Here is a 24,147-nt window from a genome sequence, read left to right as displayed (position 1 = left end):
TTAAAAGTATTTCAATTGATATTTTATTTGAAGGGGATCTCATTTTTGTTTTTGCTTTTAGCCTGTGTACTTTAGGAAAAGAGTTTTACTGCAGTCTCAAAGGGATAAATATCACGTTGCTTCTCAACAGTTTGGCTTAAACCCGTCAAGTGTAATAAACTTCATCTCAGCTGATCTCACAGCTTTTGATTTAAAAAGGTACCAAAAGTAAGATTCACATCTCTCTTTTTGATAAAAAGGAGATTCTTTACATCACAACTTTGAAACCTTGCCCCTTGTTATGAACAAAACTCATCATTCGTGCTTCTGTTTGGTTTCAGAGAACATTTCCACCAAAACCCCAGTTATTCTGTGTAACCTGTAAACCTGCTAAGTTAAATTTCTCATTCAAATTATTTGTTTTTAAAGTATTAACGTATTTTTATATATTTTCATGTTAAGCTCTGCGTTTTCTGGACACTGTTGTGCTTTGTGTGATGTAGTACTACTGCGCTCCACTGCTGGAGATGTTTTCACTTAGATTTTGCCAAATAAAAATGCCAAAAAATACTTCCCAAAGTACAAGATTTCCTCCTTTGCATTAAGTGCTTTTACACTTAAGGTTGAATTTGTTTGCCTTCGTCTTTTTGAAGGCAACTTATTGTTCTGGTCTTCTTTAAATTCTACATTTTATTGTTTTAACACATAAAAAACAATGTATTTGTGTTTTTTTTATTATGTGTGTTTTGTTTTGATCCATATTTCCATTTGTACGATTCAGCAAAAATGTTAGTGCGTATGTTTTAGTCAAACAGCCAAGGATCCATCATGGTTTTGTGTTTGATTTTTTTCTTTTTAACATGTCTCTATGTAAAGTGACTTGACTGTTAGACATTTTTTCAAACCAAAGGAGGGTCATTGAAATGTTAATAAAAGTGTATTTAAACGCAAAACATCTTTTGTGTTTGTAGTTTTTAAAACTTTTGAAGCCCTTTTCAAAACGGAGGGATAAATTCAGAAAGAAAAAGTTTAGAGCAAGATTCCCAAGATTTGCACCATTTCTTGGACATTTTGCTCCAAGCCTCCTCCAAATGCAGGTGGCGGATATCTGCTAGTAAACAGCTGGAAAAAGAGGAGAAGAGGAAGAAGAAGCCCCTCCCCGCTTGTCCAGTGTGAACACCGAGGGCTAAACCCACGTCAAATCCCCCGTGTGTATCAAACACAACAGTTCATTTTTTTTCTTTACTTCAGCAAAATTTATGTTTCACGGTATTTGTCTAAAAATGTTACAAAAAAAGTTTTCTTTTGAAAAATTGTACTTTCTTTAAGCCTAAAGTTGAAGAAGTTATTGATTGAAAAATATCTGAAGGAATGATTCACACTCTTGAGTGACAGTTTTGCATCAAGATTATTTATAAATGCACAGAATCTGCCTGTATGTTTATTTAAAGATGTTTGATTACACTTATGGTTTGTAACGTCAAAATCGTTTTAAATTTCATCCTTATCCATCGTGTCATCCCTATCTTGAGTTGTTGAAAAGGAAGTTGAACCACAGAGACCGGAAAAGAGTCGTGCTCAAACCACAGGCAGTTATAGACTAGCTTTAACTGCTTTGTCAGATGCTTTGCTCATTCCATTTCTTGTAAGTATTTGAAATATATACATTTCTGAGCTGGTTTGGAAATGATGTACTTTCAAAAAGTTTTAAAATGTATTAAATAAAGTAATAATGTCTCACTTAATACGAATCATCTAAAACCAAACAATACACGACTCCAAATTATCTAAATAAAAGAGTACAAACATGTAAACGTTTAAAATAAAATTTTAGAGTTTGAAGACATTTTTGGTCAAACACCTTATGTTTATCCTTAATCTCTTCAAGCAAAACATTGTCAGATGTGGCGTCTCCTCAAAGTTCGGTGCTAGCTTTTCTTCCTCCTGCCTCTTCCTGGTTTGGTGGGACACGGAAGGCCACGTACGGACACCACTTGGTGTTGAGACAAACCAGTTTCTTCAGAGTGGACGTTTTGACGATATTGAAGCCCGTCTCTCCTCCAAAGGTGCTGGGCTTCCAGTACTCTGGAGAGCAGATGGGATTTCCCATCAGCCCCTTCAGGGAGAAGGGTGCGCCCATCTCCACCATGCTCTCACCAAAGATGCTGTTGGCTCGGGCTTTCTCCAGCAGGACACCGGGGTAAAACTCCAGAGCGTCGACGTCACCGTACAGTTCTTCTAAGCCTTCAGCCATTTCTTTGTCGTCTGACCACAAAAGATAAGCCTCAGTTTTTCAATTCAGATCATTCAATATTTTCTGAAGCATTTTCTCCGTTGCGGCTCTGAGAATCTGACTCATACTGTCTGTGTAACGGAGATTAATTGTAAATATTGCATTTAGCAGATCTCTCATCCTCACCTTGTAATGACTCTATATAAAGATTTGAACCTGAGATTAAGTCACAGCTGTGAGGATTTTACCCTTTGGTTTCATTTCACATCTGTTTTCCTGTTTTTTTTGTCATGTTTTGTCTTCCCAAAGTCAGTCACGCATGTTGATAGTGATCCACAGTTGTCTTTATTTCAGTCACTGTCAGTATCTGGTTTTCAGGTCATCTGCATTGACAGCTTCTGGTTTCTGCCTTGTTTCTGAGTTAATATACACAACTTTTAATTCCTGCCACAATCCTGGTCTCCTCCAATTCTGGGTTCTACTTTAGCATCTTTTCTTGCAGTTCTTTTGCTTCTGCAGCCCACGGCATGCCAGAAGATGGTTTTTCTCCAGCTGTGTTTAAGTCATTTCATCCTAAAATAAACCAACTACAGAGGGATTGCCTAGGCCACAACTCATTAAAATTCCTGCCACTGAGGTGGATTGCTGGGGCCGCTCCTCTTCACGCTCCCTGTCCCAGAGCAACATCACCAGCCTGCATGTTCTTGTTCTCCGTTCATGAGGGTCGCCAAGGTTGCTCCCCTTCGTGTTTTCCGTCACTGTGGGAGGATTGCAGGATTGCTGCCCTTCATGTTTCCTGTCACCGGGAAGAGTCATCGGGATTGCCCTTTACGTTTCCTGTCAATTTGGAGGGTCACCAGGGTTGCTCCCCTTTATGTTTTTTTCTCTCTAGGGACAGTCATTGGGAAGCATTCCCTTTCATGTTTTCTGTCACTGTCACTGGGGAAGGTTGCCAGGGCTGCTCCTCTACATGTTTTTGTCTCTGGGGAGAGTCATCAGGACCAGCCCGCTTCACATTTCCTGTCACTGAGGGAGAATCACTACGGTTGCTCCCTTTTATGTTTCTTGTCTCCAGGGAGAGTAAATAGAACCACCCCCTTTCAAGTTTCCTGTCACTAGGGAAGATTGCCAGGATTGCTCCTCTTCATGTATTTGTGTCTGGGGAGAGTCCTTAGGGCCACTCCACTTCATGTTTTTGTCACTGGGGAAGGCCGCCAGGACTGCTCCTTTACAAATCCTCCTTTCCTGAGTGAAGTTTGACACTAAAACTGATTTAAATCTATGCACTAATGGGACTAGTAGGACTCAGGAGACTCTGCTTAGACTGGGGAAAGAGAAAAATATGACAAAAGCCAAGGATACACAACTGAAGTGAAACCAAAAGGGTCAAACTGTTTGAAGTCATTCCTCTGAAAAAGTCAGACACCTGAGTGGATTGTCTCTCTCCGTCTGCTCACCAGTGAACTCCTGAAAGGACGCGTATGGCTTCAAGTTGAACCTTTTCCTGTATTCATTGAAAGGCTGCATACGTGTCCTCCTGGACTCTGTGATCACCATCTGGGCCACCTTAAGAACCGCTTCATGAGAGTTGCGACCCCCTCCGATCTGAAGGACAGGAAAAAAAGGTCAGACGGTGTCTTTTTATTTTTTTGTGAGCAGAAAATGCAGCAACAGCCTGGTGTGTTCTGAAGAAAACTGTCCTTTTGGTCCTGCAGATTTTTGGTACAAATCTGACACCTCACCTGCTTCACCTGTACTTACCCTTGCATTGTGTGTATACTATGTTTGTGTGTAAGCTATGTCCACTATGACCCATCACCCGGAGCATGCTCGTGGTAAAAACATGAAGATTTTGGTTCTACGGCTCACTGAGAGATTGAGGGTTTTGTCCGGGCCGCCTGCGTACCACGTAAAAGTTTGACCATTTTTCGCCCGCAGACAACCCATAAAGTATGGAGTGATGTTCATGCCATCACGTTGAACACAAAACTTTCTAAGTTGCAAATGAAAATATCACATATAATACAACATATCACATTAAACACCTGTAAAAGCTGTTGGGACTAATTCCTAATGAGGGGAAACGCAAGCATGATTATTTAGTTGTAACACAAATGCCACTGTAGTCTGAAGACAGGAACGGCTTTAATTCCATCAAAATGTACTTTTTTCTTTCTATTAGAAGAGGTTTGCCTGCCACATTTGGACTTTCTGACGTTGACGGTGGTTTATTATCTGAGTTATTTTTCTTTTTTAAATGTGGTGAAACTCTGGGTTGAACAAGCTTTGACCAAAATACAGAACTGAGACATGAGTCTGCACAATCCTGAGTCGGTTTCCTCTTTCTTCCTGCCTTATGCCTTACGCCAATCTAAAAACCTTTCATTGCTTTGCTCTTTATGTGAACACGATTAGATCTACACTCACCAGCCAATTTGCTAGTACTGGGTTGGACCCCCTAATGTGTTCAGAACTGCCTTAATCCTTGGTGAATCAATTCAACAAGGTACTGGAAGCAGAGACTTTGGTCCATGTTAACATGACAGCATCACATAGTTGCTACACATCCCAAAGGTTCTCTATTGAGATCTGGTGATTGTGGAGGCCGTTTGAGTCCAGTGAACTCATTGTTTTGTGAAGAAACCAGTCTGAGATGATTCCAGATTTTTGACATGGAGTCTTATCCTGCTGGAAGTAGCATCAGAAGATGGTCCACTGTGGTCAGCAAGTGATGGACACGGTCAGCGACAATACTCAGGTAGGCTGTGGCGTTGGAACCATGCTCAATGGTACTAAGGGGCCCAAAGTGTGCCAAGAAAATATCCACCACAACATGAAACCACCGCCACCAGCCTGAACCGTTGATACAAGGCAGGATGGATCCATGCTTTCATGTTTTTTCTGACCCTACCATCTGAATGTGGAAGCAGAAATGGAGACTCATCAGACCAGACAAGGTTTTTCCATCTTCTATGGTCCAGTTTTGGTGAGTCTGTGTGAATTGTAGCCTCAGTTTCCTGTTCTTAGCTGACAGCAGGGGTACCCGGTGTGGTCTTCTGCTGCTGTAGTCCATCTGCCTCCAGGTTAGACGTGTTGTGTGTTCAGAGATGCTCTTCTGCAGACCTCTGTTGGAACCAGTGGTTCTTTGACTTCCTGCTGTCTTTCTATCAGCTGGAAGCAGTCTGGTCATTCTCCTCTGACCTCCGGCATCAACAAGACATTTTGACCTAGAGAACTGTCGCTCACTGGATATTTTCTCTTTTGCAGACCCTTCTGTGTAAACCCTAGAGAAGGTTGTGGCTGAAAATCCCAGTAGATCAGCAGCTTCTGAAATCCTCAGACCAGCTCTAAGTCACTTCAATCACCTTGAGCAGATCGTCTGGACCATGCCTTCGTGTTTAAATGCATTGAGTTGCTGCAATGTGATTGGCTAATTAGACATTTGCATTAACGAGCAGTTGGACAGGTGTGCCCAAGATAGTGACCAGTGAGTGTATCAGTGCTTCATTTTCAAATGGTTGCATGAGGCTGTTATCATACCTGTCCTGCTGCCTGTCGAGAAAAAGCATCCACCAGTTTCTCCACACCGTAGTGCATGAGGATGGAGGTGTTGTATATGAAGCTGGTTAGCGGGATTTCATCGCCATCGATGACGAAGCTGTCTGGCATCAGAGGGTGCCAGTGGTAGAGGTGACAGAACTCCAGGGCGATGCGGTTGCTGTACTGGAAACGCACGTTGAAAAGCAGGGAGGGCTCAAACTTCAGCTTCAGATGGTAGCCGCTCAGCTGCTGCACATACTCTTCTGTGATTATGTTGATGATCTGACCTGAAAGGGACACTGGCACAGAGTGATAAACTGACCCAAGAACCACGTGGAGGAGGTCATCATAAATACATTAAGAAAGAAGCGAAGGAGTTGATTTAGAAAGATGTATTACACCCAAAATAGAGCAACAATCATAGTCAGCACGTGAAGATCAGACACTTCCTGTTAGCTTTGCATTGTCATTTAGTTTACAGCTTAATGGATGAGTTGGTCCATCATGATAAAAGACGTAATTTGACAAAAAATCCAATTCAATATTTCTGAATGAGACTTGGTCACATTGACTGTGTGTGAGAACTGGACTGAGAGACTCCTCCCCTCTGTCATTCCAAACAGGAAGTTCCTGATGGCTCCAAGAAGCCAAAATCCTATAGACTATTACAGAGAAATAAACATTTCTTCAATTGTCAGGAAAAAAAACCCGGCTCTGATATCTTTTTTTAACATGTTCTTGATAATCCTCACTTTTTTCACAATATTTTTTTTCTGTAGTTCAAAACCTCATTTAACATACTTTCAAGTGGTAGGGGATGTGGCCTTCCAACAGGCTCACTCCTGATTGATGAGTGTGGTTGCCATAGAAACGTTGACTCAGACCAACTAGGACCAATCGCTGCTTACTGATGATGTCTGGTTCCAACTTGGTGGCATTCAAGTTGCAGGGAAAAAAAAGGCGACTGAAATGACTTCATTCTGCTGGAAGTTAACCATTTTCTATGTTGGCGTCGCTCGATCCAGCTCTCACATGCAATCAATGGTTGGTCATCAAAATTGATTAATTAAGATGAGAACGACCATGGCTGACAAAAAAAAACATCAGACATGGTCGTTCTCGTCTTCTGCAGAAAAACACAGAGCAAAAACTGACAGAAACTTGTAATGTAGATGTGATGCTGCCGTCAGAACCACACTGAATTCAAGTCAAACTGTAGTATTTAGTTCCACAATTTTACATTCAATTTAGTGGAACTGTACTATCCGGATGTGGCCGGAAGAGGGAGCTACTCTACGTAGCTCTACAAAAGGGGTCAACCACTGCCTGCACTCCATGGGGAGGTTAGTGGTCAGTGATTTGAGTTCCTTCCCAAGTTATTTTGTTAAGTTGACCTCTTTTTTATTGATATTTAACCAGTGATATGTGTTTAGTTTGGACAAATGCCAAAATGTCAAATGACAAATGTCCATGGTCTTGGCTTTTGGCTGCCTGGTTCACCACAAGAATAAGACAAGAATGAATGAACTAAAACAAACAAAATAACATAATCAACCTCTGAGGCAGAGTATGAGCCAAGCTAACCTAGCCAATTATCAATTAGCCGAAAAATAAAAATAAAAAATAGATTTCAGAAAGAATCCAAATTGAACCAAACCAGATAGTTTTAGGATGAAACTGAAAGAAAAAAAGGAAATCCTGAGAAGCTGCTGTGTAATTTTATTCATTCTTAAAACAAGAAGGGTTTTCGTGACATGTCAAAGCCATCTCCCCTTCTGATGCTCTGTTCAGAAAACCTTAAAAACAAGTGGAGATATTTTGGTACAAGCAAAATTTCTCCAACAAAATCATTTCCTTTGTTGCTTCAATTTCAACATAATTAAAAATATGGAAGAAGATTTTAGGCAGAGATTCTCCAAATTAAAACTGTAACTGAGGAAAAGCAGAGAAATAAGTATGACTCACTAAAACTAAGCGCATTCACTTGTTTGACCTATTATTGCAAAGTCTGCGCATAATTTGCATTCTTCTCACCGATGATGATGAGTCTGGTGGTCTGGAAAAGCTGCTCATCATCCCAGGTTGGATGTTCGGCCTTCAGGATGTCGCAGATTCTGTTGTGCTCCCTCAGCCAGATGGTGGCGTACATGGTGAGGCCGGGCAGGAGGCCGAACACCTCCTGCCCGATGGCCAGGCGCTGCTCGGGGGGTAAACTGTCGGGATACACCATGTGCACGGGGACCTCAGAAACTGTGGGGGGGTACATCTCCCCGTTCAGCAGCTGTGGATGGAGATGAACCAGAACTTTTATTTTTCGCTTTTACTTTGAAACTTCATTTCTCAACAGCTTGTATTTCACCAGACAAACTGATTGGTTCTCAGATCACATGACGTCTCTCAAGAACCTTTGGTGGCTTGAAAGGAAAAAAGTGTACGTTATCGAAGCATCGTCTTTTTTTATCTTCAAAACCAATTTGTCCTCGGGAGAACAAACCACATCTTTCTCAGAAGACAGGAACTGAAACTAATGGTAGTGACTGCTGAGGGTGTTTGAGGAGATAAAAAAAGGACAGATTAATTAATTACCAAGTAATGCACATCCCTAACGTTACCATGATGTCAAAGTCATACACAACATTTAGTTTTCACTGTTTAAGTTTCTGGATTTTTATTTAAATAATCCTTTTAAAATGCTTTTTTTTCCACTGGGAATCCTGTATTTTCTTTAGTATAATTTAGTATAATGGCAGTTTCGACTGAATGCAGTCAAACACACCAACAAGTTATTAATTCATGTATGAGGCGCTCTGGATGATAAGGCGAACTGTTATTTTTTTGGGGGGAAAAGGGATTTTAAGTGCGTCTTATAGGGTGGAGAACACAATGAGTGCCGTCCACAGGACGCCCGTCTAATCTAAGAAAGTGCAGGATGTATGTTTAATGTTGAACACCTGGTATTTTAGTTTTCCATCCTTATGAAGCCGAAGTTCATGCTGTCTTGCGAGCTCTTCTCCATAAATATTGCTTGCATCTACCTGGGAAATAAACCAAAAGGATGTGGTTTTAAAATCGTCCAAAATTGATGGGTCCATGTGTCTGCCTGCATGTCCCTCACCCCGTGTCCCAGAGCATTGGTGAATCCGCCCTCAGCTTTGCGGTTGGTCTTGAAGAACTGGTGGGTGAAATGCTGAGCCATGAAAGCAAACATCAGATTGGTTCCTTGGGGATCGGGACGAAACTTTTGCCTCCTGAAAAACCTTTCGGTCAACAGTTTCACATCTGGCAGGACTGGTTTCCCTGCAGAAGGACAAACAAATGAAGGGCGACTGCAGTCCAGGTGGACTCGTGCGAATCTCACCTTTAGTCCCCATCGGCAAAGGACAGTCTGCAGGAACTGGAGGGAGGAGCCGGGTGTAGTAGGAGGTGTTGTGGTACGCCTCCCAGCTCAGGTATCCGTACTTGGTGTTGTAGGTCGGGGGGCTTGGAATAAGATCACTTCTGACTGAAACAGATGAAGAGTCAGAACCTAAAGAGATGTCTGATTTTGAGCTGGTCAGCATCTTAACAAAAAAAGATTTATCTGAAAATTTGCAACTATTGGACCAACAGTACGTCCTGCTTGAGGACAGAATAAAGCCAGGCAAATGTATCTAAAAATCACTGGGTGACAAGGCAGTCCCCATTTACCCCAATGTAAAACCACATCACCTAACACTAAAATGAATGCATCCTTTTGAGATTTAAAAACATTCCTAGTCAATTTTCCCAAGAAATTAAAGTAAACCAAATTATTAAATTAACCTGAAATTCTAGTCAATAACCAGATACTGTTTGTTTCTGTTTCAGTCCGGAAGTCATCAAGTTACTGCTGCATCCAAAATCAATGATGAAAATGTTTGATTGAGTAAAACCTCTTGGAGATGCTGTCAGTTTAAACGGACTTTGCAAAAACGCGGCATTAGTTTCTAGCTTAAACACCTCCGTGATATCAGACTAAATTAACTTAATTGTAAGTTTTCAGTTAAATATTACGTCTTGTTTGAAGACAGTAAATATTGAAAACCGTAAGTTATTCTATCTAAAAAAAACCTTTATTTTTATTTTTTTATAATTTAATTTAATTAAATTTAATTTCTTTCATAGTATTTTTAAGTTTTTTGCACTTTTTATGGTATTTTCAAGCATTTTTTAACTACATACCTAAAAAGTTTCTTTTAATGTTTACATAGTATTTTTTAACCTTTTTAAGCTTTCCATAGTATTTGTAAGTAATTATTATGGTTACATAGTATTTTCTTTTTTCTTTTTTTTACTTTACATAATATTTTTAGGTATTTTTATATTTACATAGTATTGTGAAGTATTTTTTTTTCTTTATATTATCATAGTATTTTTAAACTTCATATGGTATTTTCAAGCTTTTTCTTTACTTTACATGGTAATTTTTATCTTTACATGGTATTATAGGTGTGTTTTTTACTTTAAATAATATTTTTAAGTATTTCTCATCCTTACATAGTATTTTAAAGTTTTTTTCAACTTTACATGGTATTTTAATTTTTTTATACATTTTTATTATTTCTTTTCTTAAAATAGTATTTTTATTTTATTTTACATAGTGTTTTAAAGTATCTAAAGTTTTTTCCTTTTTTAAGGTGTTTAGTGAACAGTGAGCGGTTTTCAAAAAACAGTTTAACTTGAGTTGAGGAGGCTGGAAAGTTTTATTTTACTTAACTGACTAATTTATCCAGAATCTTAAAGACAAATTGATCTTAAAAATGTATAATTCTAGAAAATAAGGATAGTTTGACTGTTGCAACTGTTAACATTTGGGGGCCAAAAAGTGTACAAATATACTATTTCTTTATTTTCCGACATAATATTTCCAATTACCAGAGTAAACACAGCTGTTTATGGCTATTTTATTTTGTTTTAAAAGAGCAGGAAATCACAGCTTGTTTTAAAAAAAATTTACCAAGACAAATTCTACTGACTGTATTGGCATTTTTCAAAATTAAAACAAGGAAAAATCTTAAATTTTATATTAGTAACTTGTTTTTGAAAAGCACATTCTTTCACTATGGTTCAATTCATTTTACTCACCTGCACTCAGGTGAGATCATAGGTCAGCACACTATATATGGAACAGGTTTATTCACAGATTAACATTTCTCCAAAAGATCGTATTCAACAATGGATGTAGATGTTTTAGGAAGCGCAGTTCCTCCTGTGGGGCTCTTTCAAAATTATGACAGGAATAAGTCATTCCTCATGCGGTTCCTGAGCTGACGTCTGTGACAACATCTCCACACACAAAGTACCTGAGCAGAACTGGCGCCAGAGCGTCATTCACAAACCTGTCAGCACCATTTTCATGATGGTATCTCTGAGGGAGGAGCTGTTGATGAGCTCCCAGAACCACTGGAAGTGAGTCAGCAGGAAGTGGACCGTGGAGGGGCGGGGCTTCAATGCCAGGCGAATCCTGGTCCACAACTCAGCTGCACAACACAAACCCCCGTGTTAGTGCTACATGCACAGAGATGATTCACCGTGGGGTGGGGGTTACACGCTTACGGGTGGTGCAGTTGTCTCCATAGAAACCTGTGCGGGTGCAGTCACACCTGTAGTCTTCCAGGCCGAACCGCACGCACACGCCAGTGTTCTGGCAGGGGTAGTAACAACAGGGGTTCACTGCAAAAGGAAACACAACAGCAGCATGAAGCAGACACACAACATCACAGCTTCAACACAGAAGATGCAACGTTCCTCAGACATTTGTCTGTCCAGAAGTCGTCCTGGACTGAAGGACCAGAAGAGCCCCCCCCCCTCATATGAAGTGATATTTATGCCACCACGTTGCAAACAAAACTTTAGAAGTTGAAAATAAAATTTTATTTACAATAAAATTGTAAAAATGTTTTGTTTGCAATGTGGTGGCATAAATATCACTTCACACCATTCTCATACCCCTGTATCGTGGACATCTGATTTTTAAGACAAAAATCATGTGACTGCAGTCCAGTGAGGAAAAGAAATACATTTCTTTCTCACTATATGTGCAGAGGAGTTGATGGAATAGAGGATGTTGTCATCAGCATAGAGGTGGATGGATGAGTGTTGTTCATGTAGATAGAGAAACCCGTTGGTCCATACAAAAAGACAACTTTCAGAATTAATTTTACTATCTAGCAAAAAATTTGTGACGATGCAGAAAATATGCAAAAGAGGAGAAAAAAAAACCCTTATAGGACATTACAAAACCCCAGATGCAACACCAAAACCACAAGGATGATGACACAAACACACACACGGTTCCAGTTGGGCTGTGAAGGTTAGTTTTTAGGCATTTAGATGCATTTCTACTGTTTAAAGTTTTTGACTTATGTAAAACAAAATCATACATACAGTTTGCCTTAAGCCTAAAATTTTGTTGTTTTTTTAGGTGGAACAACTTTCTTGTGGCTACAAAATTTCTGGTTTCATAAATTTGATGTATTTCACAAGTTGAAGCATAAAAAACTCCCACCATAACCACATGAAACAGAAGCAGAAGTGAAACATTCAAATATACTGAAAATACTTCACATTATGCTGCTAGTTTGTATATATTTGGGTGTATTTTCCACCTTCTCTTGAGGTGCTAATGACACCCTAACTTCCTATACATATCTGTGCAGGGCTGGTTGTAGTACGACTTCCTCTTTTCCCGCTTATGTTTGCAGAAGTTCTGTGAGATAACATGACACAGCTTAAAGTCAGACGCTCCACATGACAATTAACCGATAAATGTGTGTTTTTAAGTAACAGACTCTACTAACAAACTTTACTATGAACCAGGAACTGAGAATTTCTCTTAAAACAAAATATTTGGGAGTTTCTATTGATAATGTGAGCCTTTCTGGATTTTATTGATGATTTGAGCATAGAAAAATCATTTCATGTTGTTATCACTCCATGTTGTTTTGAGGTACTTTGAGGTCCATCCATCCAAGGATGGGAAAGTTATGAGGTCAGTTTTAATGGTCAACAAATGCCCCCTTTCAACCCAAACTCGTTCATTCGAGTTTGCATAACGGACCTGAAAGGAGAAGCTGCAACCTGATCTGGAAGCCGTAAAAACGGGGGTTTTAAAGGGATGATCAGGATGGAGACTCAGTCACACAAACCAGGCAAAAGCTGGGTTTCTCTTTAAATGAAAAAAAAAAAAAAAAAAAGCTTTTAAGGAACTTACAGCAAAAGAGCAGGTTTTAGATTTGGACACAACTTAGGCCATAAGATAAAAAAAATTAAGCTAAGCTTCAATTCACACAGAAAAACCAAGAAACTGTCTTTTTCTTCACTGAGAATGCAGTAAATACAAGTAAAGGTTGGATTTATTTAGGAGGAAAGTCCTGCTCACCCTTAGTAGAAGATGATTTCTTCATCAGAATCATGAACACACAGATGAAGAGTAAACGAACAGCTGTAAATAAAAACAAATGGTTCATAAATAGATGTATTAAACTCTGAAGCAAACATCTTCATGACTCACCTTTCATGATCAGGCCGTCTGAAAGGCTTGTCCCTCAGTTCTGCACCTCTTCTTTAGCAGCACTATTGCTGTTCTGTGCGGCAACATCGCCTGTTGAAAGGGGAGGGAACTCACTTTTCTTTCCTTCCTGAAGTGCATTTGAACGCAACAACCTTGAATAATTCTAAGGATGATAGAGTCAAAACAATAAAGTTATTTACTGCATTTCGCTGAGATTGACAGGTATTTCTAACAGATTCGCAGAGTTTTGGATCATCACTGCTACAGTGACTGAAATGAAGGATGCGTTTGTGCAAAGAAAAATAATTTGTCGCCTCCTGCTGGAACATTTGAGCATTACCCACAAAATTCTTTTACATTCTGAAGCCTGACACACTTCAGAAAATTAGCTTCAATTGTCTTGGGATGGTTTATTCTTATTAAAGGTGATTTTTATTTTTTTGAGCTGAAATATTTTGTTGCTGCAAACAAACAATCCCAAGACGTCTAACTTCTTTCTGCTCACACCAAGACCTCATTTCTGTTTGAATTTGGTTTTTCAGTGACCCTCATCTCCATCTTGTTCAGGTGAGGTCAGGCCCAAATGAAGCACGTCTGCTTTGCTCTTTGCACTTTTGTAAACCTTTGGATGATGCAGAATCTCCCAGAGGCTCCTGTGTGAACCACAGCGGGTTCCTGCAGTGAAAAATCCTACACGATCCTAAACAGTTTCAAATGTTTTAAACCTCGTTTTTTTAGACAGTCAAGATGTTTTAGCGAGTTTGAAGTTGTTTTATTATATCTTTGCTAAACACCTTTTCAAGTTTTTACAAAATGTTGGTCTCTCAGAATCTAGAAGGAGCAAGTTTTTGCAAATGACTCCTAATAATTTTGCTCCAAACTCTTGACAACAGGAAAGCTTGATTTTACTGTAACTTTAGCTTCAATGTAAAGGAAGTTATTTAAGGTTCAGACTGGAATTCATTGTAATTATTTTGAAAACAAAAACTAAGATTTTAGTTCAAAGAGTACGTGCTAGTTTTAGATTCATGAGAATTTCTTAAGATGGGCCAACCTTTCAGATTTTGTTTACATTTTGTTTTAAAAAGAGCTCATTTCCACTATTTTTGTCTCAGTAATCCAAATGAACTACAATTCTGATATTAAAAAACATACTTATGACTGGGCTGCAGAACACTCAGTTTATTCAGTCACGCCTTTAAACAGTTGACTTTTTTAGCAAATTTTTACCTTTTTGGAATGCTTTTGTCTCCATACAAAATAACACATTTATTTACAAATTAATAAATAACAACCAACAGTAACTGAACAGGTGAAGTAAAAAGGCTTCAGGGGTGAACCAAGACCAGTATAACAGACAAAACTCCAACCAGAAAACAAAATCTTACCTGCACTAACAAAAACGGGAAAACAAAGACAAACATAACCTCCCTGGACCAACATAAACAAGAGAAAAAGAGTTTTAACTTATAAGTTACTCTAAAAAAAACTACACATAGTGGGCAACAACACAAAACCACAAAGAACTACAAAGTGCAACACAAACTAAAACATGTGGAGAACTACAAAACAAATGGAGGAGAGGGCCAAGCTGCAGTGGAGACGTGTTGCAGCCCAGCTACCTGGGAGGCCACGCCCTTTTCCAGCACAACACCTGAAAAAATTCCCACAAACACTCACAAAAGTCCCACTCTGATACAAACAAGATGCACAAAACACTGAGCAAAAAGAAAGAACAAAACCAAATACGGACACAGCCGTAACACTTGATGTCATATTTTTGAGCAGAAGTTTAGATTTGTGAATTGGTTAGTGGTCTACAAGCACATTTCCTGGAACACTTGATTTCTTCCATAAAGTAAAAATGCATCTAATGAAAAGCAAGACCGACGTTTGAAGGTGAACGAACATTTACGTATGATGTTTAAGACAAATTGGTCTTAAAATGTATGCTTCCGGTCTATAAAATGATTATTGTTTAGAATTAACGACAGTTGGACTGTGACCCCGACTGATTATGACCATTATTTATTTTTATTAAAAGCAACAAAAAAATAAAAACTGTTCCACTTTTCTAGTTTTTACAACCAGATTTCACATTTTGGACGCATAAAAGTGAATCCATTCCTACAAATATTTTCTAAATAAAATCAGATGAACAAAACCATTAAAGATTAAAACAAAATAAAAGAAAGAACACCTAACCCCTTTTTTCCTCAGACCTCAGCATGTTGAATGTGTCAAAAACATTTGGAAAAGTTTTGGCCTCGTCCTTCCAGTCGCTTCCCTTTCAGACTTCAATAGCGGCTCATATTTAGGTTACTTTCTGCTTCCTTTACATGATTAATACAAAAAAGAATGAGATGCATCAGGAACTAATTATCAAATCGCCATTTCCCGCTTCACAAGTGCCTGCAGGACTTCTTCTGGCAGGAGCGGTTGCCATGGTTCCTCTGCAGGCCGAGCCTTGCTGCTTCTACAGCAAACCTGCTAATTGGGATCAGATGGTCGGCTGAGCGGGACCTGGACTGGGAGTAACCTGGAAGCATTTATTTTATGGAGAACATGTTTAGTTAAGCTGTGCTCCCAATCCGAAAGAGCCCGGGTCCTGCTGCAGTGATGAATACGATTGGTGAAAGCGCTGAAGGCTGGTTCCTGACTCCTTCCTTCCAGCGGTTCAGGTTACAGATTAGCAGACTTCCCTTTCAGTCCTGAAGCACGCCAAGCTGAGCGACAGAGCGGGCCTCCCGGGTCACGCAGGACTGGGTTTCTGACAGCGGTGGGTCCTTAGAGCATCATTTGTTAAACCTGTTAGGAGCAGCAGGTGATTGAGAAGAAGGACAGACCCCCGTGGAGAACGGCGAGCTGACTGTGCTCAGAGCAGCAGGACGAATGTTTTCCCAAAGACAACGGATCGAATGACCATCTGTATAGAAAACGCGCATCAGCAGGTACATGTGATTTGAACGTTTAGCCGTGGATGCAGTTCAAATCCATGCGGTCAAGGCTGCAATCTGCAACTTGACTGAACGTAAATATGTGGGAACACAAGCCTTTATTTCAACTGGACACGACTGGAAACGTGAATTCACGTGATTGTTTACACGGTTTCTCAGGACTGCGCGGCATTCCTCCATTCCGTTGGGTCACACACCGTCCCAAAGCCGCTCCTCTGCTTGGGACCCGGTTTTCCGGGGAGATCCGGTTCTCCTGAGTCCAGCAGCTCGCTCACCCAGACTGACTCCTTTGGAGCGCCACACCGTCTACGCTTGACCTAAACCAGAGCAGCAGTGACCCACAATGGGAATAAACTTTTTACATGATGCACTACAATCGGATCAACAATCAGCATAATCTCCATCGGAAAAATTTTTTTGATCTTTTTATTCCGATCATGCGTTCATTACGATTACTTTTGTCCACTATCTGAAGTGATATCTGCACTAAAAAATTCCTCTGATACGTTAAACTTTACTCTAAACTTCTACATTTCAAGGAGAAGTAGCCTAAAAGCAGGAATTGAACATTAGTCTTTCTGGCCGTGTCACACAGCTGCTACGTTCTTTTTGCGCATTTTCCACGTAAGGAATTTTGGTCTTTTCTGATACATGCGTGATTCACAGTGGAGCAAAAAAGTATTCAGTCAGCCACCAATTGTGCAAGTTCTCCCTCTTAAAAAGATGAGAGAGGCCTGACATTTTCATCAAAGGTCAAAGGAAGAAAAAGTATGAAAGTATAATAAAATGCGTGAAATCATGCTACATTTCCCATTGAATAATTACACTAATACCACATGAATTAAGAGATTCTTTTGCTAATATGTTTTTTAAAGCTTTAAATGTATTTTTCTGTGTTTCAGGTGCATTTCTGACCAAACACATTTCTGTACAGACTCTTACTCTTTACTTACTGTTTGACCAAGATTCTGACAAATACAGAAATGAAAAGATGCTGAAGTTTTTTGCCACTTGTCGCCACCAGAGGGAGCCATAGTGTCCAAGAGATCAACATTTTAAGTGATTTAAGCAACAACAACAAATAACACAAAGGAAAAAGACACTAACAAAGGCACATAGACATATCAGAACTACAAAATACTAATGAATAAACAGATTACAAAAAAGACTAAATGATGGTCAATTCTTGACCTTTTTATTGCTCCTAATCACAAATGAACATACTAGCGTATAAATAAATACATGTGACCCATTGAATATATTAAATTATAACAATTATAAATCACAATATTTGGGGTAAAAGTCACCACTTAAAGACCCTTTCTTTCCTTAAACATATTAAATTAACAAATTGATATTTTATTCTTTTAAGCTTTGTTTATGAAAAGGTTTTCACAGAGTTTCAGCAGATATTTCAGCAGGTTTGAAGCTCCATTAACATAAAAAAGCTACTTTAATTCAAATTTGACTCTTTCTTGCAGTTTCTGTGGTTTATAAAAATGTTTTTTTTACACTTGGAGATTTGAGGTTTGAGGCATTTTGAATAAAAAAAACATTCTGTTCAAAATTAACTGTAAATAGGTTTAGATTTGAGTGGAAATAGAAAATAATGTCAGAAATCTTTGAGCTGAAACTGGACGTTTCCCCCCTGAGCTGGTGTCTTTGTGGGCAAACTTCCTGTCTGTAGCACTTCTGGGCCGGTGTTTGGTTCTGCTCGGACTTTCACGCTTTTTGCTGCAAATGTTTTGCAGGAGTGAAAGCTGGAGTCATTTCTCAGCTGTCAGGCGGCTGGCACTGCTCCGTGTAGAAAAACAGAACCCTCTCATTGTGCCGTGCACGTTCTGCACACACACCCCGGCTTAAGTGTTAACAGTTTCAGGCCGTGGCGCACATCCTTCTGCTGTGTGGGGGGGAGCCCACTTGCCAGCCTATTTCCAACCACGTGCGTCCTTCTTGTCCTGCAGGTTGGAGGTCCCTGCCCCAGCCGCCCTCCGCTTCCTGTCCCACCTTTCCCCCTGATGGGAGCGTGCCAGAACCTGTCGCTTACACTCAACTGAACACCCGTGTGGATCACCACAGCTGCAGGATATTGCAGGCGGCATCCAGCTAAACATGCCATGAGTCCCGCACATGTGATCTTCACGTGGAGCCTATTTAATGTGACAGTTTAAATGCTCTACTCTCCGAGGTGGGGCAGGGCTGTTGGTGGGCTGACCAGAACCCCAACCAGAGAGGGGTTTTGATGATCGAGCTGCTCGTCCGCCCCACGATCACCGCAGGTCACTGCAGGTGGGTGCAAGTGGTCGGAAGGAAGCGATTTTCCTTCTGGAGCTGGTTAGCTGGTCTTTGACTCCGACCTGGTCCTCAAACAGAGTTGGATCTGCGTCAGGAGGATCGGGTTTGTTCTGCTGCACTAGTGTGAAAACACAAAGTCCCACTCACCGGACTGGAGTCTGCAGTAGTTTATACACAAATATACGACACACTTTTCAGTCAGATGTAAAGACGTGTTTGAGACAAAAAAAATCTGAAACATCCTGTTGAGTCATTTGTTCTCTTTAAAGTATTTTTTAACTTTACATACTGTTTTAAGTAGTTTTTTTTTTTAAACTTTACAAAGTAGAGTTAAGGTTTCAATGTTTTACTTTACACCATTTTTCTTTTATTTTACATATAACACTTTTTTGATATTTTTATTAAGTTTACATATCATTTTTAAGTTTTATTAGATATTACATCGTATTTTAGTTTTTTTTTACTTCATATTATATTTTATAGTTATTTTTACCTTAAAAACTTGAGTAAGGTTTTTGTTTCACTTTCACTCACATATTTGTTTTTTTTTTTTAACTTTACATATTTTAAAGTTAGTTTTACCTCACAAACTTTACACACCATTTGTAAGGTTATGTTTTTACCTTGTATATTGGATTGTTATTTTTAATTTTAATAATAATAATAATACAATTTAATTGTATAGCGCTTTAAAAGGCACACAAAGACACTTTACACCACGTGAGTAAAAACAGTCAATATTAACTACAGCTAATTCAAAAAAATGACAGATTAAAGATTAAAATTAATTTTAAAAAGATGAGTGCATAATGTTTTATTTTTTTTATTTTAGATAATTTGTTTTCTTTTCCTTTTAACTTTACATAGTATTTGATGTTTTTTTTTTACTTTAAATAGTATTTTTGGGTTTTTTTTTACTTTACAGTGTATTCTTAAGAGTACTTTCCATACAATCTTAAGTTTTTATACTTAAAGTACTATAGTACTAAGATTTCTGTCTTTTACAAAGTATTTTAACATTTGTTTTTTACATTGTATTTTTTAGGGTTTCTTTACTTACAGAGTATTTCAAAGTTCTTTTTTGTGAACAGGGAGCGTCTTGTTTTAAGAAAAATACTTACTCGATTTAAGAAGCCTGAAGATTTATAGAATCTTAAGACAAATTGATCTTGAAATGTGGGATTCCAGTCTCTGAAATGATTATGGTCTAGAAATAAGTAGGACTGTTGTAGCTGTTAAAGTAGGATACCTTTGGGGGCAAAAAGTGTTTAACGATAAGTTTTTTGGGGGTTGGGTTCTAGCAATATATCAAATTCATCGGGCTAAACACAGATTTTCAGACATATTATCTTATTTACCAGAGTAATTTACCTAAATCTAAGAATTTATGTTTTCAAGACTTGTTTTAAAAGAGCTGACACCACAACTTTGTGATGTCAACTTACTAAGACAAATTCTGCTAATTCTCTCTCTTTTATTCGGTGATAACCAGGAAAAAAACCGTGTATTTTACATTTTTTAATTGTTTTGGAGAACAATATTTTTTCCAGTGTGGCGACACTTCTCATTGCCACGTCTCCTTCTCTTTTCTGATTTTATGAAACAAACTTTTTTATGATCTTGTCAACAACGACCTTCTAAACTTTCCTCCTGGAGAATCATTTGTCCAACTTCCTGCTTTGTATTCGTTAAGGATGTTCTACTTATTTATTCAGTTTTACAGCATTTTACTTGTATGTTGTGAAGCATTTTGTGATTTTCTTTTATTCTTGTAAAGAAAGTGCGACACATATTCTGTCAATAAATACCTTTTGAGCGAACGTTTTCATGTCTGTGGTGTTGCAGCTGCAGCGTCTCCAGTGGAGCCAACAGCATCGGCACAGCCGGCTGTTGGAGGGAAACGTTAGGGATCCACATTCCTGCAGACCCAAGCGGCGTTCACTAAAAGCTGGCTTTGAGCCTCTGCAAAGCTGAAAGAAAATAGTTCCCACGTCAAACTCCAGGAGGACGGAGGTGGAGATGGCTGGAGTTTAGCTGCACCCGCTCAAACTACAAGTTTCTGTTCTTATCAGGTTCATCTTTTGGGATTATTCAATTGTGGGAACTATAGTGAAACTTAAAACAGCACTCGTCATGTTTAAAGCCAGAAATAACTCACTTTCAGTAAACATACAGCAAATGTTCAAGGACAGAGACGGGAGTTACAATTTAAGAAATCAGTTGAACTTCAAAACAGCATTCCTATAGTAAATAAAAAGAAAATGTGCTCATCCATTTGTGGTGTGGATTTATGTAACGGATTGGATGAAGGTTTAAAACAGACCAAAAGCTTAGATGGATTCAAAAACACACACAAGATGTCACTGATGGAACTGTACAAGGCCAGAAAAACCAAAATGTCACCTCTGCATGGGTGCTAGGGTGCAGAGTGACTGTGTGGCATTGAAATATGCAGATGATCTGGTGTTGTAAAAAAAAGGACACTGTCTTGTTTCATCTGTCTATTTTAAAGTCTTGTGTTTATTTTCATTTGTGTTTGAAATAAAGAAAATCGAATTGAAATGAATCGGATCTCAATTCCTGGGTTTATTTGTGAGTTTAGACGTGATTCTTCTGGATCTTTGCAGACAAACAAAACAACAGAATCTCCATTCAAACCCCAGACATGAAACTTTACAAAACCACACCCAACGAGGCGGATTATCTAATCTAATGTTTAATCTTCAATCCCTCAATTTGAATTTCTCTTAAAGTCTAGATCCTTCAGGCATTCGGTTCTGATGAAGCCTCTGTTTCACATCTGAGAATACACAAAGAGGATTTTCATGTGAACATTTCCTCTGGCGCTGAAAGAAACAACCGTTCTGCAGCTTCACCTGGAGAGACGGCGTCAGACTCTCCCTCCTCCACCCATCAGAGGAGCCGATCTGCTAATTCTGCCTGTGAAGAATGAGGCAAAACCGTAATCCACTTGATGAATCTGGAGCAGAATGCGGCAATCAGCTGAAAGCAATTTGCATGTCTCTGCTGCAGCCAGCGGCTCTCAGTTTTCTCTCCTGTCATCCATCATGGACCACACGCCCAGGCCAAGATACACAATGCTCCCAAATTACTGTCATATGGAGCGCAGGCCCTAAAAAAATGATAATTTTCCTTGTCTCTACTTCAAATAAACTTGTATTTGTTAGGAGGTTTTCTTCTCTCCCCGCAGTGCAACTTTTCAGCGAGTGGAATTGTGTAATGTGCAATTTTGTGTGCTGCTGAAAGCTCATCTAGTTGGGTTTGATCTCAGAATGTCTTCAGATGGCAAAAATGTCTTTCTCGCCGGCTGGAGCTTAGGGTCCAACTCCTGAAAGGTTTACATCTCCTAAACAGGACTGAACGCTGATCATCGGCCGCAAAAAAAGCCTTAACTGCAGCAAAAAGGGTGTTTTTATGTGTGGAAAATCTCACATTGAGCTTCTTCGCTTTTCACCCAAACTGCAGCAGCTGAAGCTCCACGGAAACCACAGCCGGCTTTTCGGGCTGCCTCCACCCAGTCAGCACGCCGAGGAGACCATCGCTCATCCCCGGTCTGTAACCTTTAGCCGGGTAATACAGAGTGACGGCACTGCGGCTGCAGAGGAATGAGAGAAAACCCAGCAGTCGGACAAAACTGTTTGGCTTTCACAAACTAGAAAATGTTGTTTGTTTTCCTTCGAGTAATGCAGCCAAAACAGACGAAAACGACACAGAAAAGAAGGCAAAGTGGGATTTACGCAATCCTGCACTCTGATTTCCTCTGTTTAGCTTTTCAATTGGGCTGAAATCATAAAGCAAGAAGCAGAACATGACAGCGATGCGCGTCAGCGTGCTCCGCAGACGTGCATGGGCTTCAGGTTGCTTCCCATCTGGATCCATCAGACCACAGTTGATCCTAATGTGGCCACAAGCGCTCACACGTTTCAAGTTCTCATCCAGAACTAAAAAAGTCCAGCCTTGTGGCTTTCCAGCTTTTTTTTCTGTTTATTTTAGCTTCATGAAAAAGACCAAAGCTACAGAAAACTTCTGCAGATTTTTTGCTTCTCGAGTTTGAAATTTGGATTTGACACAATAATACCCAAGAAAACAAATTTGGATCAAATGGTTGATGGATCAACAATAGGTGGACAAACAACCAGCAGGCTGATGTTTCACAAAGATGTTGCTTTCCATTAACGCGTCACGCCGCCACTACGTCCATTTTTTGCAATTTCCACAATGAAATTTCCTTCTTTTATGCGTGATAAACGTCATTCATAAGTGTTTCTAACGTTCGTCATTGGTTGATGTGTCCGTCGAGGGTCTTCACATGAATTCGGTCTTGAGCTGTTCAAAATCTTTGGTCGGTTCAGAATTACGCAGTTTACACGTATTTTACACCGTCTATACCGAATAATTACGTCGTAAATCTTGTGCAATTGTTTGGGATTTTTCCGAGATACACACGTACATTTGTGGCTAAATTTGTTCCACGTATGTCTGACGGACTTTTCACGCATCTACCATCGATGTATTACTTCTATATTGCGTATTCGGCGCACATATCACATTCAAATTCCATAATTGACGCACGCATCGCTAATGAATTGCGTATAAACAACACAATAATCTACGTGCAACGTTAATTTACGTGTTCTTTGCGTGGTTTATTCGTACTCCTTCTGTGGTTTTAACGTGGTTCATTCGCGATCCAGCTGTGAAAACTTCGTGAAGACCTCGACTTTTCTCAGTTTTTTCACGTAGATTCACGTATGACCAGTTTTATAATCCTTATAAATATGCGCAAAATGTACGTGGTGGCTGTGTGACACGGTCTTCACAACAGAAACAAAAAGATTGCGAAAAGCTGAACTAAACGATATGACATATGACAAGGACTTATTAGGAATGTGGGCGTGGTTAACAAAAACCTCCGTTGCCATGGAGATCCAAAAATGTACTTTTGCCGATTTTTCTAAAAATGACATCGACCTGTTTGTCCCCCCCAGGCGACCAAAAAATAAAACTGTTGCTATGGAGATGAAATCAAAAGAAAAGTGGATTTCGTTTATTACTAATCAATTTTCTCATTTAACACAGTTTGGAAGTTGAGCAGAAGTCGATTTTGACGGCCAGTTGAGGTTCCTTTGTTCCGAGCATCGATCCGCTTTTAGGGCTGGACCTCTATATGCAGATTTTGAACACTGTTAGACCTCTAATAGAGTGACATAATAGAGTTTTATGTCCAGTAAACATCTACCATATAGATGAATAATCAGTTACGCATCTTGTGCTCGGGGGGCCCCCCTCGCAATCTGCTTCAATTAATCGGATTTGAATGATTAAAGAAGAAAAAAAAACCTGAAACAGAGGAACGCCGTGGAAAGACGATACAGAGATCAGAGAAAAGGACAGTGTCCGTCTGTTTTATCAAACCTCTAATCCCACCAGTCAACAATGCTGCCAGTTTACTGAACGGAGTTCTGGGAAAATTAGAAACCAAGAGATCTGCTGTGATGGAGCGTTTCTGAGAAGGACAAACATCTCAGACATAGAAACTTTGGAAAATCCTGGATTGATATGATTTAGACCTTTTGGATATCTTCTCTTTA

At 39.4% G+C, this 24,147-nt stretch overlaps 1 protein-coding gene across 2 annotated transcripts; it reads right to left on the bottom strand.

Moving 5' to 3' along the window:
- Nucleotides 1–1,386: 1,386 nt before the first annotated feature.
- Nucleotides 1,387–13,480, bottom strand: LOC101173634 (prostaglandin G/H synthase 1). Of its 2 annotated transcripts, none has more exons than XM_020705660.2 (11): nucleotides 13,284–13,480; nucleotides 13,152–13,214; nucleotides 11,327–11,443; nucleotides 11,110–11,250; nucleotides 9,111–9,254; nucleotides 8,868–9,049; nucleotides 8,704–8,787; nucleotides 7,787–8,033; nucleotides 5,753–6,051; nucleotides 3,670–3,817; nucleotides 1,387–2,244 (listed from the first exon to the last, which is right to left on the bottom strand). In XM_020705660.2, the coding sequence occupies exons 1-11, from the start codon at nucleotides 13,288–13,290 to the stop codon at nucleotides 1,895–1,897; spliced, it is 1,782 nt and encodes a 593-aa protein (XP_020561319.1). In that variant the 5' UTR covers nucleotides 13,291–13,480; the 3' UTR covers nucleotides 1,387–1,894. The 2 variants fall into 2 exon arrangements, with proteins under 2 accessions (XP_020561319.1, XP_020561321.1); XM_020705662.2 differs by having other exon boundaries at nucleotides 1,895–2,244; nucleotides 5,753–6,039; nucleotides 13,284–13,479.
- Nucleotides 13,481–24,147: the final 10,667 nt, after the last annotated feature.

The sequence above is a fragment of the Oryzias latipes genome, chromosome 9, assembly GCF_002234675.1.
Source record: "Oryzias latipes chromosome 9, ASM223467v1".
In the NCBI taxonomy this organism is placed as follows: Eukaryota; Metazoa; Chordata; class Actinopteri; order Beloniformes; family Adrianichthyidae; genus Oryzias; species Oryzias latipes.
Note: the sequence above shows the minus strand (reverse complement) of the source record. Positions and strands in the feature narration are given on the sequence as shown.

Bases quoted from the DNA above. Each gene is read 5' to 3' on its own strand.
- LOC101173634 (XM_020705660.2), bottom strand. The intron at 9,050-9,110 runs GTGAGATTCGCA...GTCCTTCTGCAG, and splicing joins TTTGCCGATGGGGACTAAAG to GGAAACCAGTCCTGCCAGAT. The intron at 8,034-8,703 runs GTGTTCAACATT...CTCCATCCACAG, and splicing joins ATGGAAAACTAAAATACCAG to CTGCTGAACGGGGAGATGTA.